The sequence below is a fragment of the Oncorhynchus gorbuscha genome, linkage group LG17, assembly GCF_021184085.1.
Source record: "Oncorhynchus gorbuscha isolate QuinsamMale2020 ecotype Even-year linkage group LG17, OgorEven_v1.0, whole genome shotgun sequence".
In the NCBI taxonomy this organism is placed as follows: domain Eukaryota; kingdom Metazoa; phylum Chordata; class Actinopteri; order Salmoniformes; family Salmonidae; genus Oncorhynchus; species Oncorhynchus gorbuscha.
The window spans coordinates 28,418,660-28,436,295 of NC_060189.1; the positions used below are offsets into that span (position 1 = coordinate 28,418,660).

General features: G+C 42.8%; 1 protein-coding gene across 12 annotated transcripts in view; it reads right to left on the reverse strand.

The window, feature by feature from the left end:
* Nucleotides 1–17,636, reverse strand: part of kiaa1109 (KIAA1109 ortholog) — a 123,119-nt gene that overhangs the window by 80,755 nt on the left and 24,728 nt on the right. For all 12 annotated transcript variants that reach the window (XM_046308936.1, XM_046308933.1, XM_046308934.1 and 9 more), the window contains exons 14-27: nt 9,721–9,876; nt 9,458–9,555; nt 9,147–9,340; nt 7,594–7,700; nt 7,288–7,505; nt 6,884–7,102; nt 6,582–6,719; nt 4,486–4,662; nt 4,289–4,417; nt 4,034–4,153; nt 1,648–1,973; nt 1,242–1,486; nt 813–1,047; nt 149–640 (exon numbers count right to left, since the gene is read on the reverse strand). In XM_046308936.1, the coding sequence (XP_046164892.1) occupies nt 149–640; nt 813–1,047; nt 1,242–1,486; nt 1,648–1,973; nt 4,034–4,153; nt 4,289–4,417; nt 4,486–4,662; nt 6,582–6,719; nt 6,884–7,102; nt 7,288–7,505; nt 7,594–7,700; nt 9,147–9,340; nt 9,458–9,555; nt 9,721–9,876 (2,854 nt within the window). The remainder of the gene's footprint in view (nt 1–148; nt 641–812; nt 1,048–1,241; nt 1,487–1,647; nt 1,974–4,033; nt 4,154–4,288; nt 4,418–4,485; nt 4,663–6,581; nt 6,720–6,883; nt 7,103–7,287; nt 7,506–7,593; nt 7,701–9,146; nt 9,341–9,457; nt 9,556–9,720; nt 9,877–17,636) is intronic.

The window sequence follows — 17,636 nt, forward strand, 5'->3', positions numbered from 1 at the left end:
AACAGATTGGTTTAAATACTGCAAGCATGTGTTGTTATTTTACTAGGTAAGTTGACTGAGAACACATTCTCTTAGAAAGTACGCGCTTAGGTAAGAGGGAGAAGGGTCGGGAAAGGAGGTGCAGTCATTTAGCAGCTACAGTCCCAACCTGTAGTGGTCCATGTGGTAGGGCTGCTGCTGGGGCTGATACTGCATCTGCTGCTGCTGCTGCCTCCTCTTCTTCCTCCCAGGGTAGGTGCCTGGACCCTCATCTGCACTGCTGATGGGCTCAAAGTCCTCTGCTGCTGAAAAGTAAGCTTCGCTGTCAGCCACCGACATGCTGGAGTCTGCTGAGCGGTACTGGTGGAAGGTGCAGGAGTCTGCGGACGGCGTGAAGGGGAAGGAGCTGTAGCTCCGGCGCGGAGAGTCCAGGGCATTCTCGTCACTACGGGAGACCTCGCTGCTGAACTGGACGCCAGCGAGGGGCGGCGGAGGCTTGTCGGTGAAGACGGCCGCCGACAGGCTCTTGGTACTGCCTAGCCGGGCAGACTGCATGGAGGACTGGCGCTTGAGGGGCGAGCGGAGAGGGGAGCGGAGGGAGGAGCGCTCCTGGGCACTGTTGGGAGAGATTGGGGAGCCCTCAGGGACATCTGTAAGAGTACTGTGTAGAAAGAAGAAGGGGTTGAGAATACCAAGATAATGCACTTTGGAATCAACAAAAAGTCAGCTTCTTCACTCTTCGTGGGCTAGTATGGGGGCTGTTGGTCAATTGTGAATATGTGTGAGCATTGTGTATGCCTGTTGCACCCCTGGAGCACTCATCTGCTACTCACTCTGTAGTGCTTTTGCCGTTCATGGGGAACATGCGTTCCTCAGTGCTGGGAGATGGGCTGTCCCTCTCCCCGGCCAGTAGGGGCAATGCAGCGCTGGAGGAACTATTTTCCTCGGAGGAGGAAGCCGAACTGTGGGAGCGCGGAGGCACCTGGAGGCTCAGGCGTTGACCCCGCATTCCGGGATCCGGGGCCGGACTGGGGGTACAGGTGTCCTTCATCACCGCCAAACCCTTACCTATAGAAGGGAATACACACTACTGTAGGTTACGTGTGTTCCAGATACACAGATCAAAGCTTAAATGGAACAGAACAGCATCCTTGACATTTAACCATTTTCACAGTGAACCCAGATATGACCTCTGCATCGGTCTACAATCTCTATGAACTATAATCCTGTACCGTTTGATAAATAAATTATAACTCCCGTACCATCGGACAGTTTGGTTGTCTCCCTGGTGACGATCCACTCTCCAGGCTGCAGCAGTGATTGGCCGTAGCAAATGTCTGACTCAGTGCTGGAGGAGAAGGCAGAGCTCGAGGGGGTCTTCTCCTCCAGATGGAAGAAGTCCAGGCCTGTGTTGGTGCCCCCGTAGAAACGACAGCCCCCCAGGCAGCCACACTTATTCCTGCTTCGCTTGTTACGCCCTGTCTCATCTGGCCACAGGAACCATAGACTGGGAGGAAGGGAAAGAGAGAGACAGCACACTCATGTCTCTGTGTTCTCTGTGTCTGTGACTGCTGCTGGTGGTGGTAAGACCAATTTTCTCTAGGGATCCATTTCCCCCTATTTTCTTTGGGATCAATAAAGTGTATTCATTCCTTCCTCCATTCCTACCTCTTGGTGTGAGCGTCATGGAGTTCCAGGAACTGCCTCTGCACCTCATACTTGGCCGGGTGGTCCGCAGCTAGTGCCACATCAGCTGTGATCAGGGCAAAGTTGACCGAGCCAGCCTCCAACCAGAAGGATCTCCGCAGTACAGGGGGCTGCACCGGCCCTAACCCCTGACCTGGAGAGGGCCCTGGTCGGACCCCGTCTGACTGGGGCTGTTGCTGCTGCTGTTCAATGTACTGGTGGATATATACGTCCTGAACCACGGCACTGATCCCTTCTCCTACCGCCTGATTGTGCAGGTTGCAGTTGGCCAGTCGGATGGCGCCGGTCTAGGTGAAGGGAAGGCAGTGTTTTTCAACTCCTGTCCTCAAGCAGGGCTTGACATTAACTTTCTAACTTTTTTGACACTTGTCACTCTGGACAAGTAGGACAGATTTTTTTACTTGTCCAAAAGCTTAAAATTTTACATCATTTTATGATTCAAGGAACCACTTTACAAAATAAAATGTATTACTATCTTTTTTTACCATAAAGAAATATACAAAAATGTAGGCTACACACTTCCTATTGGCATCTTTGCATATTCAAACCTGTCTCAAAATACAACACTGCCCCTTTAAGGCTCTCATGGAGGATGGTTGGCCACACTTGGTAGCCTATAAAACATTGCAACATTACAATTACAACCAAATAATTTTTTACATCGTTATAAAATAATTCCCTCCAGGGCTAGAATTTAAGGGCGTCCCGTCGTCCCTGGGATGATCAAAAATATTTATACGGTTCAAAACAGACTCTGGGACACAGATCCATACAAACAGTGCACATCATTTGTTTTATTTTTAAAGCAATGATGCAACAGATCAGACCGTTTAGCTTAAGATGTTGATAAAGTTTTATTTCTTTATAATATAAGCTCAACAATGTGCACATGGCTGTAGGCTATGCGCAAATATTCCAAAATGCAATTAGCGGGAAAACACTGTTCTCAAAAGCACACCGCACGTGTGAGTGGATCCATGTGACAGATGAAAATATCAGTTAGAAATAAAGAAAGAGGGGAGATCTAAAGATGCATCAACTAGCATGGGTTACTAATATGACTAGGATTATTCCTTTGGCTGCCGGACAATAAAAGAATGTTGATTTGAAAACCAATAGAACAAGAGAAAAATGCTGATTTCAATGTCTTTACAGTGCCTTCAGAAAGTATTCACACCCCTTGACTTTTGTTGTTTTGTTGCGTTAGCCGAAATTAAAAATGTATTAAATTGGATTGAATTGTTACTGACCTACACACAATATCCATGTCAAAATTGAATTATGTTTTAAGACATTTTTACAAATTGATTCAAAATGAAAAGCTGAAATGTCTTGAGTTAATAAGTATTCATCCCCTTTTTTATGGCAAGCCTAAATAAGTTCAGGAGTAAATATTTGATAACAAGTAACATAATAAGTTGCATGGACTCACTCTGTGTGCAATAATAGTGTTTAACCTAATTTTTGAATGACTGTCTCATCTCTGTACACCACACATACAGGTCTCTCAGTCGAGCAGTGAATTTCAAATACAGATTTGACCACAAAAGGTTTTCCAATGCCTCATGTATAGTGGTGGCTGCATCATGTTATGGGTATGCTTGTAATCGTTAAGTACTGGGGAGTTTATCAGGATTTTTTTTTAAACAGAACATGCAAATCCTTGAGGAATACGTGGTTCAGTCTGCTTTCCACCAGACACTGGGGAATTAATTAACCTTTCAGCAGGACAATAACCTAATATTTATGAAAATGAGATACTTCCGTATTTAATTTTCAATACATTTGCTAAAATTTCTCTAAACAAGTTTTCACTTTGTCATTATGGGGTATTTTTTGTAGATGGGTGAGATTATAAATATATATATTTTTTAATCCATTTTGAAATTAGGCTGTAACAAAATTATGTGAAATAAGTCAAGGTGTATGAATACTTTCTGAAGGTACATTATTTATGTAATTAAAAGTCTCATTAACCTTTGGCTACATTTTCTGCCGCCTCCAGGTCAGCATCGGTTTGGACAGGTGGCTGTAATTAATATGCATATCACCTACACTTTGACATGTGAGCTTTTTTATTTATGTAGGCCTACATGAAACATTCATTTGAATATTAATCCAATGTTGGCCTCTCTGATCCAATTCTGATTGGTGTAATTGTTTGATATTGTGATTTTCGGGGGATATTTTTTTACTTGTCCATTTGGACAACTTAAATCTGTATTCTTCTTGTCTGACTTTTTTAAATGTATTTTTTTACTTGTCCCTGCCATGAGGATAATCGTTAATGTTGAGTCCTGTCAAGTACCCCCTAACGTTAAACATTTTGTTCTAGAGTAAGAATTACCTTGATGTTGGCTGCACAGCTGTGCTCCACTATGAAGAGGTCGGCCCCATCCACAGCCAGACGGGTCATGGTGTACTTGAGCTCCTCAGAAGTCCGGCAGTGTCCAGGCAGGCAGGCCATCTACAAGAGAAGAGAACAGAATAGTTACACTGGTTTATTACGGTCTTATATTTTTTACACAAATATAGAAAACCAGAAAACCAGCAGACTACAGATTCTCTAGTATGTGAAAGTGGGAAAGTGTCTAAGTGTTACCTTGGAGTCACACACACGGCGGTCCACCCCATGCTGGCAGATGACAGAGGGCTTAGGCTGTTCCAGCTGGAACTCCCGGGAGAAGACGTGAAACATGTATGTCTCGCCCCACTCCATCACACTGGCCAGCTGAGGAACAACACATTCATTAGATATACACACAGACACACACAGAGAGAACAACAGTGTAGACAGACCTGTGGCATGGTGACTCTCCCAGTGAGGGCCCCGGCTTGCATGTCTATGAGCCAGGCGTACTCCAGGGTGTCTGTGCCTAGAGGCAGGCCCTGGGCTGAGAACATGGCATGGGCACGCATCTGCAGACCAGACAGACTCAGGTGGCCGTCCCTCAGAACACCATCAGATGTGGGCCGCTGTGTGGACATAGGTAATAATTAGGCTGTCAAAGTTAACGTCTTAACGCATTAATCACATCTCCATTTCTTCACCACACGCTTAAGCGAACACGTTTCCACACAAAACCTTTTAAGTGCAACACACAACACGCTCTGTGCTGCTTACAGTGTGCACTCCATCTCTGTAGCGCTTTCTATCTCTACTGTGGTGCTACTGTGGTGCTTAAACATCCACTATGCACACAGCTTTGAGCAACCATTTGAAGGAAAAAGTTCAACCATAAATACATTCCTAGGCCTCTCTTTAGATAACAGGAAAAGCATCATTTGTACAGAAGCAGCTAGCTATTTATGCTAATGTTAGCTAGCTAGCTAATCAAAATAATGTTTACAGTGCCATGGCTGATTCAACTTCTGTAGAATTGATAACATTGTTGAACAGGTTTAAAACCTTATTTTTCCCTAAAGTCAACCCTGAATGTTTAACAACTTGTGTGTTCATGCAAGTGTTAAACTTCAAGAACAAGATGGAGTAGGCCTACTTAAACATTGGGAGCATTAATAGCTAGCTATATGCTGTGGTGTAAAGTACTTAAGTAAAAATACTTTAGGTACTGCTTAAGTAGTTTTTGGGGGTATCTGTAGTTTACTATTTATATTTTTGCCAAACGTAACTTTTACTTCAATACATAACTAAAGAAAATAATGTACTTTTTACTCCATACATTTTCATTGACACCTAAAAAGTACATTGACAGGAAAATGGTCCAATTCACACACTTATCAAGAGAACATCCCTGGTCATTCAACCCTACTGCCTCTGATCTGGCGGACTCACTAAACACAAATGTTTTGTTTGTAAATTATGTTTGAGTGTTGGAGTGTGCCCCTGCTATCCGTCAAAAAAAAAAAAATTGAGAAAATTGTCCCGTCTGGTTTGCTTAATATAAGGAATTTGAAATTATTTATACATTTACTTTGACTTTGATATTTAAGTACATTTTAGCAATTCCATTTAATTTTGTTACTTAAGTATATTTAAAATCAAATACTTTTAGACTTTAACTCAAGTATTTTACTGGGTGACTTTTACTTGAGTCATTTTCTATTAAGGTATATTTACTTCTTCCACCACTGGCTATATTGTATGTCAGTGACTTTTGTGTTGTTTATGTTGAAAATACCATTAAAAGGTTCTGATGAAGAGTATTTAGTGTTTATTTCCCTTACAATCAAAACAGATTGCCTATAAGTAGTTTTTGGCACATTTTAGCAAATTCAAAAATTGTGAATAATGCCATTAATTATATTCCTTATTTTAATCGCATTACAGTGCTAGTAATAATAATAAACTTGTTGGGGCCTAAAGACAGGTGGGATTAGCTTCCTATATGCATATACACGCATCACACAAACATCCAGACATTATGCATGCACATCTATCATACATCCATCACATGCATACAATCTTGTGAAAGCACAAAACAACCTCTTAGAATGGTTAGTTCCTACAGTTTGACAGTCAAATGGTAGTATTGTGCGATGTGCATTGCTAATAGGTAAAAAGTGTCTATTTGATTCAGCCAGTTGATCTACATTCACAGTACTCTCAAAACATTGAGCCACATACCCACAACAAAAATGTTGCAGCCTATTATTCTCAGCAGAACTCAGTTCTGCAGATAATTGCATGAGGGAAGAGATTACCAACCAGAGCATTTCAGGTAAATCTCTTAGCTCTGAGGCTCCAGTAATAACAAACCCATGGCTACTGCTAAGCATACAATCATAAACCATGTTCTGCGCCATGTCTACATCAATCCAGTGCTTTTAAATCCTTGTCAACATGAACAAGTGCACGCCTTGAAGTGAAATATGAGGACTCTTGTATGAATGTATCACTAAAGCTCGTTTCCTTTCGATTATGATTGACTCACCTGGTAGTTGTCACTGATGAATATGTGAGCCGGTGAGAGCACAAGCTGGAGCATGGTCTCTTTGTAGCCCTTTTTCATCTCAAAACACAGCTTCTCTAGGAACCCCGAGGGGGCTTCAGGACTGTCGCTGCCGCAGTGCTGTCCAGACACACGTGGAGAGAGAGAGTTAGAAGAATGTCTGGATTAAGGGGCATCTCCAGCACTGGTACAACTGGTACAAAGTGGCGCTGGTAGACAACATAATGTGTTAGTTGCTGATAAAGATTGCTGGTTGTTGCAGGGGTAGGTGGGGATGGACTTACCATGGGCAGGCGTCCGTGCACCTTGTAGAGGTTGATGAGGACGGTGATTTCCCAGGGACGCAGGGCCAGGGGGTGGAGGGTGGCACCATCCCTCCCGTCATCGTCCAGGCCCAGTGGAGACCAACCCAGGGTGGAGGAGGTGGACAGGGAGGACAGCACAGGGCTGGACACCGCCTCCTCAAAGTCTGTGTACATGTCGTCCTCACCAAAGTAGTTCTCCTACAGAATGGGGAGAGGGATGTGTGGAGGGTTAAATCTTGTGACATTTTCTAACCAAAGGGCTGAATCCTTGATTTGAAGAATGTACACGTCACTCAAATGTTTTCCTCAAATCTCACATTTTTTTCTGGATGTCTATGAGTCTGCACAGTTTCCTGTGCTGTATGTTGTCTCCCTGACTGTACCTTGATGGAGACGAGGGCCTTGAGCAGGGGCCCGTAAAGGATGATCTGGGAGTCGGGGGACATCTCTATCTCCACATGGAGCCTGTCAGGGGGCAGCTCAGAGGGATCTGTGGTCACCCTGCTGTTGTGGGCAGAGCTGCGAGGTGGTGGCGGGTGGGGCACAGACGAGTGCTCAGGGGGGCGCAAGGACGACAACATGGCATCCTCCATCTCCGACACTGCAGGGACAGAGAAACACTCACGTAGAAGTACAGAGCAGGAACATATAAACGCAAATGAAGTTAAACATCTTAGGAATCTGCTCACAGGACTGCTTGAGCTGTTTGTCTGCCTTCTGGGGGTAGATGGGGTGCCAGGTGTAATCAATGATGAGCAGGAAGTTTGGGACGGTCCAACAGTCCACCCAGCCAGCTCTGAAGCACAAGGAACAAATGGCATAGTGAAATGGTAATTACATAGTAATAATTATTTACTTGTTTATACAGTGAAACAAGCACCACAAAGGGCTGTGGTTGACATTAAATTTTGTCAGACGGTTATTGTATCACAGTAATTGACCGTTAATGAACATAAACGCATTTAGCATCTCCAGGCCTCCACGCATACAAGCTGCATGCACGGCTTTGGAACATCTACATTTAAAAAACTATTATAAATCAATTGAATATACACCATCACAATAACGCCATTATTTATTTTAGGTCTAAAGAAAATGTATTTCAGAAGAACAGAAAATTAGTTGTCCTACGGTATGTTATCTGGCTATGTGCCATCCCATAGGCTGTTGGTTTGTTCATTTAGCAGACAAGGTCTGCTTAAAAGTCCCATGCCATTATTTTATAGGGTGAGTATTGTCAAAGTGACACACTTTCTAAAAATGTGCTTTCCCGGAACACCTAACATAATCATCCCATTGTCTTAACCCCCAACATGATACCATTCTAAATAGCTTAAGAACTCTACTGCACTATACAAAATAAAATAAAAAAATATCAAAAACAGGATGGATGACTTCTTCAAACACAAATTGTCCTGAGACCACTGTCAGTCAATACTAATATACTAATATTTTCATATGAATTATGAAACTATTTTAAAAAAAAATCCCTATTACTATGCTATTCAAAATCAAATACAATTTCACTAATTGTAGGTTAAATCTGAATTTGTTTAAATTTAGGCTAATATACCAAAGATACTATCTTATATTATTATTATTATATAAATCAGTATTTGTTTATAAAACATTTTCTGCCATGTGTAATTTGCAGTAGGCTATGTATTGTATAAAGGCACAATCATTATTTTAATTCAGTTTTTTTTTCTTCTCAGGCTTGGGCTCATATATAGGCCTATATTTATGCACAAGATCTAATATGCATATGGGTGGTTTGAATTAATCATCACCTTAGAAAGCACTGTCCATTTCGTTGTTAGGCTTTGAAACAACATCCACAACAACCGTGTTTTTCACTGTTACAACCTGTTGTTGAACTTCTTTCTTCAAATTCATCAATCACAGTGAGGTGAGTTTTAAAAGAACATACTGTTTTGATAAGTGTTTAATGTGATTTTCAATTGCATTTGCATTGCTGTCAGAGTGGTTAGAGGGACAATAGTGCCCTGAGTATGAGGCTATTAGCACTCTGAGGATTGTTAGCGAGTTGGGTACCAGTAATGTGTATCCAAAGTACATAAGAGATTACTGTGTTTACAGTGGTCATGACTTCCGACTGTTGGTGTCGTGGTAATACAATCACCGCAACAGCCCTAGCACCTCTACCACACAGTTTCCTAGTAAATGATGGCTAAATACTGGTGGAATACCGTTAATTAAAGTGTTAGTGGGTCTGACTCACTCTGCGTGGGTGATGTTCCTCCAGCCGGACTTGTTGAGTTTGGGAGGGCCGCCATGACTCTGGCCCTGGCTCTCCCCAGGCATGCACATGTCAGGTGGCAACTTGCTATTCTGGTAGTCCTTGGCCAGGGTGAGCAGTGGGTACCTGCTGGGGTGGCAGTCTGGCAGGGAGAGCCGTAAGTCTGTGTCTTCAGCCTGGGATTAACACAGAGACACAGACATATACGTGCCCACATCGGGAAGTACTGTAAGGGTACTCCTTACATGAAATGATCTTGAAAAATTCCATCTGCTATTAGCTACTGTACTCACCCTCAGACAGAACCTTGTATTGCAGGTGGTAGGGACATACTCATTAAAAGGCAACGTGAAATCAATGTTCAAAGTCTCCCCACAAGCAGCCAGATACACTGAAAGACAAAGGGTTATACAATATCAGTAAAACGTTAATCATTTCGATTCTGATGTGCATCAAAAGTGCAGGCAAATTGTATATGTTCACTACATACAATGTTAAGTTCACTCCTTGCGAATTCTTGAGTTAGTTCATCATTTAATTCCAACATCTGTCTCACCATTCTCCTGTTGCTTAGTGGAGCAGTCGATCCAGTTGTGCTGGTTGGCAGCCCAGAGCATCTCAAACTGGTGGAAGACAACCTTGAACTTCCAGGCGTAAGGGACAAAAGAGTAGATATCCGGGGCACCGTCACTGGCCCAGTCCCCGATCAGGTCTAGAGACGGACAAGAGCGAACCAAAGTGTCTACATTCAGCAGCGTTTGATTCAGTACAATATGTGTACATCAAATGTCTATAGTGCAATTCCATGCCAAATAAGCCTGCAATTTTCATTCTTAATTGGGAGGAAGATTGTTTGACATGGTTTTTACATTTGTATCAACAAAAAAATGTCATGATGAAAGTGGCCATTGTATGCCCTTTTTAGACCTGGACATACCTACTGTAAGACCCTATGCTCTGTAAACCGTGCATGATAGACATCTTGGTGTCATTATAGTCCTTATAGTGTGCTCTAAAATATGGAGTATGTCTTGATCCTGAAATAAAATATTTCACATGAATTTATCCAACATAACATATTTTATTACTACCCTTGTAGATTTAGCTTATTTTAAGACATTGTTTGTCGCAAAATACTCTACAAGTACATCACATTTCAGTGTATCCAGAGTATGCTCTTTCGTAATTCTGAAGGTATGATCAATTGATGAGCACCACCAACACAGTGAATGTGGAAAATGGATTCAAAAGGCAACTCCCTCTGCTGCTGACTTGCTGAATGTGCGATCCTAAAGGACGGCGGTGATTGGTTATTTACCTATACATTTGTATGTATAAAATGGGTCAAGTTCTCTCACGTCACCCCGCTCCTCCGTTCTCTCCACTGGCTTCCAGTTGAAGCTCGCATCCGCTACAAGACCATGGTGCTTGCCTACGGAGCTGTGAGGGGAACGGCACCTCAGTACCTCCAGGCTCTGATCAGGCCCTACACCCAAACAAGGGCACTGCGTTCATCCACCTCTGGCCTGCTCGCCTCCCTACCACTGAGGAAGTACAGCTCCCGCTCAGCCCAGTCAAAACTGTTCGCTGCCCTGGCCCCCCAATGGTGGAACAAACTCCCTCACGACGCCAGGACAGCGGAGTCAATCACCACCTTCCGGAGACACCTGAAACCCCACCTCTTTAAGGAATACCTAGGATAGGATAAGTAATCCCTCTCACCCCCCTTAAGTTTTAGATGCACTATTGTAAAGTGACTGTTCCACTGGATGTCATAAGGTGAATGCACCAATTTGTAAGTCGCTCTGGATAAGAGCGTCTGCTAAATGACTTAAATGTAAATGTAAATGGGTCATATCAGAGAAACTTCTCCGCTAGACATTATTTGGGGTGTTTTTTCAGTCTCCTTACATATTTATGAGAGGATGTTTCAGACAAAATTATGCACTATGGCTGTATTTAAATTTTTTCGCGCCTACAGAATTCATCCAATGTCGTCATTGGTTGACTGAACCTGCTCTCTTCCTGGAGCTGGCCGCCAAAACAAACTGAGCACTCCGCTTGGAGTTTAACAAAAGGCACCTAAAGGACTCTCAGACCATGAGGAACAAGATTCTCTAGTCTGATGAAACTCTTTGGCCTGAAATCCAAGCATCTTGTCTGGAGGAAATACCCCATCAGACCAGAGAATCTTGTTTCTCATGGTCTGAGTCTTTAGGTGCCTTTTGGAAAACGCCAAGGGGGCTGTCATGTGCCTTTACTGAAGAGTGCCTTCCGTCTGGCCACTGTACAATAAAGGCCTGATTTTTAGAGTGCTGCAGAGATGGTTGTCCTTCTGGAATGTTCTCCCATCTCCACAGAAGAACTCTGAAGCTCTGTCAGAGTGAGCATCAGGTTCTTGGTCACCTCCCTGACCAAGGCTTTTCTCCCCCGATTGCTCAGTTTTACCGGGTGGCCAGCTCTTGGAAAAGTTTTGGTGGTTCCAAACAGCTTCCATTTAAGAATAATGGAAGCCAGTGTTCTGCCACTTCTTGGGGACCTTCAATGCTGAATACATGTTGTTGCTGACATGCACTGTCAACTGTGGGACCTTATATAGACAGGTGTGTCTTTCCAAATCATGTCCAATCAATTGAATTAACCACAGGTTAATGAAGTTGTAGAAACATAAAGGATGATCAATGGAAACAGGATGCACCTGAGCTCAATTTCCAATCTCATAGCAAAAGGTCTGAATATTTATGTAATTAAGGTGTTATATTTAATACATTTTCAACAATTTCAAACAACCTGTTTTCACTTTGTCATTATGGGTATTGTGTGTAGATTGAGGAAAAAATATAATTTAAATAAAGGCTGTAACGTAACAATATGTGGAAAGAGTCAATAGGTTTGAATACATTTCAAAGGCACTATACACACTATTTGTTTTATATATTTTCCTTTTATGTTCCCCTAGCCCTCCCTTAATTAGATAAAACTAATGGACAACAACACTTGGGCTTCTACTTCCGTCTTATACATACTACATACATTTTACAGACAAAATGTATTTTACTCCCATCAACCCTAATCTACCATTTTGTTAAAACACGTATACTTGCCAACATTTGTTTAAAGGATACCGCTAAAACAAATTATGCAGGGAGTTGGTGTAAGACTGAAGCTAGTTTATCCAAATATACAATTCATGAATATCACAATGAACTTATAAAGAAGTCGAAGTCAGCACTTGATTGGTTTTTTAATAACACCATTATATACATATGTTCAAAAGCCAGTGGTGACCCATCATTCAGGGCAGAGCTCCACCTGTTGAGCAAAAAAAATATAAATATTTTTTTCTAAACAGGTGGAGCTCTGCCCTGAATACTGGAACGGTGTATTCACACACACTACCAGTGAAAAGTTTGGGGACACACCTACTCAAAAAAGGTTTTGATTTTTACTATTTTCTACATTGTAGAATAATAGTGAAGACAAACTATGAAATAACACATGGAATCATTTAGTAGCCAAAAAAAGTGTTACATGTTTTATTCTTCAAAGTAGCCACCCTTTGCCTTGATGACAGCTTTGCACACTCTTGGCATTCTCTCAACCAGCTTCACCTGGAAAGCTTTCCAACAGTCTTAAAGGTGTTCCCGCATATGAAAAACAAATTATTGTCCCACTAAGCGCAAACCAGATTGGATAGCATGTCGCTGGAGAATGCTCTGGCAACCATGGTGGTCAAGTGTGCCTTGAATACTAAATAAATCACTGACAGTGTCACCAGCAAAGCAGCCCCATACCATCACACCTCCTCCTCCATGCTTCACGGTGGGAAACACAGGGGCGGCAGGTAGCCTAGTGGTTAGAGCGTTGGACTAGTAATAATAATAATAATATATGCCATTTAGCAGACGCTTTTATCCAAAGCGACTTACAGTCATGTGTGCATACATTCTACGTATGGGTGGTCCCGGGAATCGAACCCACTACCCTGGCGTTAAGTAACCGAAAGGTTGCAAGACTGAATCCCCGAGCTGACAAGGTAAAAACCTGTCGTTCTGCCCCTGAACAAGGCAGTTAACCCACTGTTCGAGGCAGTCATTGTAAATAAGAATTTGTTTTTAACTGACTTAGTTAAATAAAGGTTTAAAGTTGTTTTGGTTTTTTAACACACAAGATCATCCACTCACCTACAAAAGTGGTTGGAACCAAAAATCTCGAATTTGGACTCATCAGACCAAAGGACAGATTTAAACCTAATATCCATTGCTCATGTTTCTTGGCCCAAGCAAGTTTCTTCTCCTTATTGGTGTCCTTTAGTAGTGGTTTCTTTGCAATCTGACCATGAAGGCCTGATTTCAAGCAGTCTCCTCTGAACAGTTGATGTTGAGATGTGTCTGTTACTTGAACCCCGTGAAGCATTTATTTGGGTTGCATATTCTGAGGCTGGTAACTGTAATGAACTTATCCTCTACAGCTGAGGTAACTCTGGTTCTTCCTTTCCTGTGGCAGTCCTTATGAGAGCTAGTTTCATCAAAGCGCTTGATGGTTTTTACGACTGCACTTGAATAAACTTTCAAAGTGCTTGACATTTTTCCTGGTTGACTGACCATGTCTTAAAGGAATGATGGACTGTCGTTTCTCTTTGTTTATTTGAGCTGTTCTTGCCCTAATATGGACTTGGTCTTTACCAAAAAGGGATATCTTCTGTATACCACCCCTACCTTGTCACAACACAACAGATTGGCACAAACGTACTAGGGAAAGAAATTCCACAAATTAACTCGTAACAAGGCACACCTGTTAATTGAAATGCAATGCAGTGACTACCTCATGAAGCTGGTTGAGAGAATGCCAAGAGTGTGCAAAGCTGTCATCAAGGCAAAGGGTGGCTACTTTGAAGAATGTCAAATATTTTTTGATTTAACACTTTTTTGGTTACTAAAAGATTTCATGTGTTATTTCATAGTTTAGGTATTCACTATAATTCTACAATGTAGAAAATAGTTGATATTGCGAGGGTTAATTTGTTTGCTCAATGCACTGTCAATGTGTCAGTATATTGTGTATGTAAGTAAATCCTCATGATTGTATTTTCCTTCCTTTTTAGACCACATAGGCCTAATCACTGATGTGATCTTCCTGTCTGGGTTGGCCCCCAGGCTTCTCTCTCTCTCGGAGGACCTGAGCCCTAGGACCATGCCTCAGGACTACCTGACATGATGACTCCTTGCTGTCCCCACCTGGCCGTGCTGCTGCTCCAGTTTCAACTGTTCTGCCTTATTATTATTGGGCCATGCTGGTCATTTATGAACATTTGAACATCTTGGCCATGTTCTGTTATAATCTCCACCCGGCACAGCCAGAAGAGGACTGGCCACCTCACATAGCCTGGTTCCTCTCTAGGTTTCCTCTTAGGTTTTGGCCTTTCTAGGGAGTTTTTCCTAGTCACTGTGCTTCTACACCTGCATTGCTTGCTGTTTGGGGTTTTGGGCTGGGTTTCTGTACAGCACTTTGAGATATCAGCTGATGTACGAAGGGCTATATAAATAAATGTGATTGAATAGTCTATGATTTGGGTGACTGGAGTCTTTAACAATTTTTTGGGCCTTCCTCTGAGACCGCCTATTATTTAGGTCCTGGATGGCATGAAGCTTGGCCCCAGTGATGTACTGGCCCTTACGCACTATCCTCTGTAGCGCCTTACGGTCAGATGCCGAGCAGTTGCCATACCAGGCAGTGATGCAACCGATCAAGATGTTCTCGATGGTGCAGCTGTAGAAACTTTTGAAAATCTGGAGACCGATGCCAATTCTTTTCAGTCTCCTGAGGGCGAAAATGTGTTGTCGTGCCCTATTCACAACTGTCTTGTTGTGTCTGGACCATGATTGTTTGTTGGTGATGTGGACACCAAGGAACTTGAAACTCTCGACCCTCTCCACTACAGCCCTGTCAATGTTAATGGGGGCCTGTTCGGCCCTCCTTTTCCTTTAGTCCACGATAAAAAACTTTGTCTTTCTCACATTGAGGGAGGGGTTGTTTTCCTGGCACCACACTGTAAGGTCTCTGACCTCCTCCAAATAGGCTGTCTCATCGTTGTCTGTGAACAGGCCTACCACTGTTGGGTCGTCAGCAAACTTAATGGTGGTGTTGGAGTCGTGTTTGGCCACGCAGTCGTGGATGAACAGGGAGTACAGGAGGAGACTAAGCACGCACCCTAGAGGGGCCCCAGTGTTGAGGATCAGCGTGGCAGATGTGTATTTGCCCACCCTACCACCTGGGGGGCGGCCCGTAAGGAAGTCCAGGATCCAGCTACAGAGGGAGGTGTTTAAGTCCCAGGGTCCTTATCTTAGTGTTCCTTTTTCCAGGTGGGAAAGGGCAATGAGGGAATTTGAGATTCCATCATCTTTTGGGGCAGTATGCGAATTGGAATGGGTCTAGGGTTTCCCGTGATGATGGTGTTGATGTGAGCCATGTTGATGTTAGCCATGACCAGCCTTTCAAAGCACTTCATGGCTACCGACGTGAGTGCTTCGAGGAGGTAATCATTTAGGGATGTTACCTTCGCTTCCTTGGGCACAGGGACTATGGTGGTCTGTTTGAAACATGCAGCTATTACAGTGAAGACACTTGCCAGTTGGTCCGCACATGCTTTGAGTACACGTCCTGGTAATCCGTCTGGCCCCACGGCTTTGTGAATGTTGACTTGTTTAAAGGTCTTGCTCACATCGGCTACCGAGAGCGTGATCACACAGTCATCCAGAACAGCTGGTGCTCTCATGCATGCTTCAGTGTTGCTTGCCTTGAAGCGAGCATAAAAAGTTATTAGTAGGCTGGTAGGCTCGCGTCATTGGGCAGCTCGCAGCTGGGTTTCCATTTGTAGTCTGTAATAGTTTGCAAGCCCTGCCACATCCGACAAGCGTCACAGCCGGTGTAGTAGGATTCAGTCTTAGTCCTCTCTAGTGCAATTAATGTATTGTTTGACGTTGTGTTGTGGCTTTGCTGGCATGCATTAAAAAACATTTGTTTTCCCCACCAAGATTTAACATGCTAAAATCACCACTGACAACAGCTAGCAATATATAGACCACAATGTTGGTTGAATGTTCCAGGCAAGTTCCAGAATCTTCTTCAGATGGTTAACCTCTTCTTGTGTTGGGTAATGGCAGCTGTTTTTAGCAAGCTTTGGGTATGTTGGGTTTGGGGGGGGGCTTTGACTCTGGCTCCTTGTAGAGAACCGTCTGGTCCTTTCTGCACTCCACAATCAGGTGGACAAGCCTCTCGTACACTTTCTTCACCGCACACTGCTTCGATTTCTTTTAGAAGATTTGTGTGTACTGCAAGTCTCCTGGAAAGACATGAAGACTGATCATGAGGATGTGTAACCATACAATAGACCATGTTCGTCTGTAAACAAATAAGGGCACAGTAGACTGGTATGCGTTTTGATTGACTTGTAGGCAGTCTAGCTGTGTATAAGCAACTACAGTTGTGCTGTTGAGTAGACAAGCTAGAAGAGAATACCAACAGCCCCTCTCCCGCCTGCCACAGAACTGACTGCAAGGATAAGAAAAGTTTGAGAAGCACTTATTTTGTAGACAGTTTAGTGTATTGGTGATTTTGTTTTCTCAAGAGGGTATTGTGCTTTTATAAATACCTTTGACTGTCCTGGCTGGTTTCAAAGTAAGATGATGTTGATCTTGAGTTTATTCCAGGCCGAAAGCTTTAATCTAAATGGGTCTACAGGTTCTGTACTACTACGTAGAATTTATGCACACATGACTGTAAGTCGCTTTGGATAAAAGCGTCTGCTAAATGGCATATATATATATATATATATATATATATATATATATATATATATATATATATATATATATATATATATATATATATATATATATATAAAGCTGGTGTCAATGTTATTGTCATCAGTAGCAGGGTTAGTGGGTAGGACACTCAGTATTCAGGTGATTAACCAACATTTTACTACTTTTCCCCCATCAATACACACGCAAAGCAACGAACTACATCCACCCACCCCCCTCACGTCAATAGATCATGCACACTAACCTTTACACACCCACCCCCAACAGACACCAGTCAGTCAACCAGTCAGTCAAGTCCTGCATGAACAATAATACAGAGAACTACAGTAGAAGTTGTAGCCTCATTGTAAACACACCAACTATGACAACAAGACATGGACCAAGTTTATGCCTAGCTCCAGTATATTTATTTGCTCATCATGGAGTCATGGAAAGATTGCTGATATCTTTGCAGATGTTGATGGGATCGGACTCTAAATAGAACACAGTCAAGTCAGGCTCTGCGGAAGTTCTTTATCTAGCTAATAGTTCACTTACCTAACCTAAGGAAGCTGACATTAGCTTACAATGTTAAATCACATTGCCAGATAGCAGCTGCCTAATTACATTGATATGCTTTGGAATGTTTGGCCAGTGTATTATGAAAGCT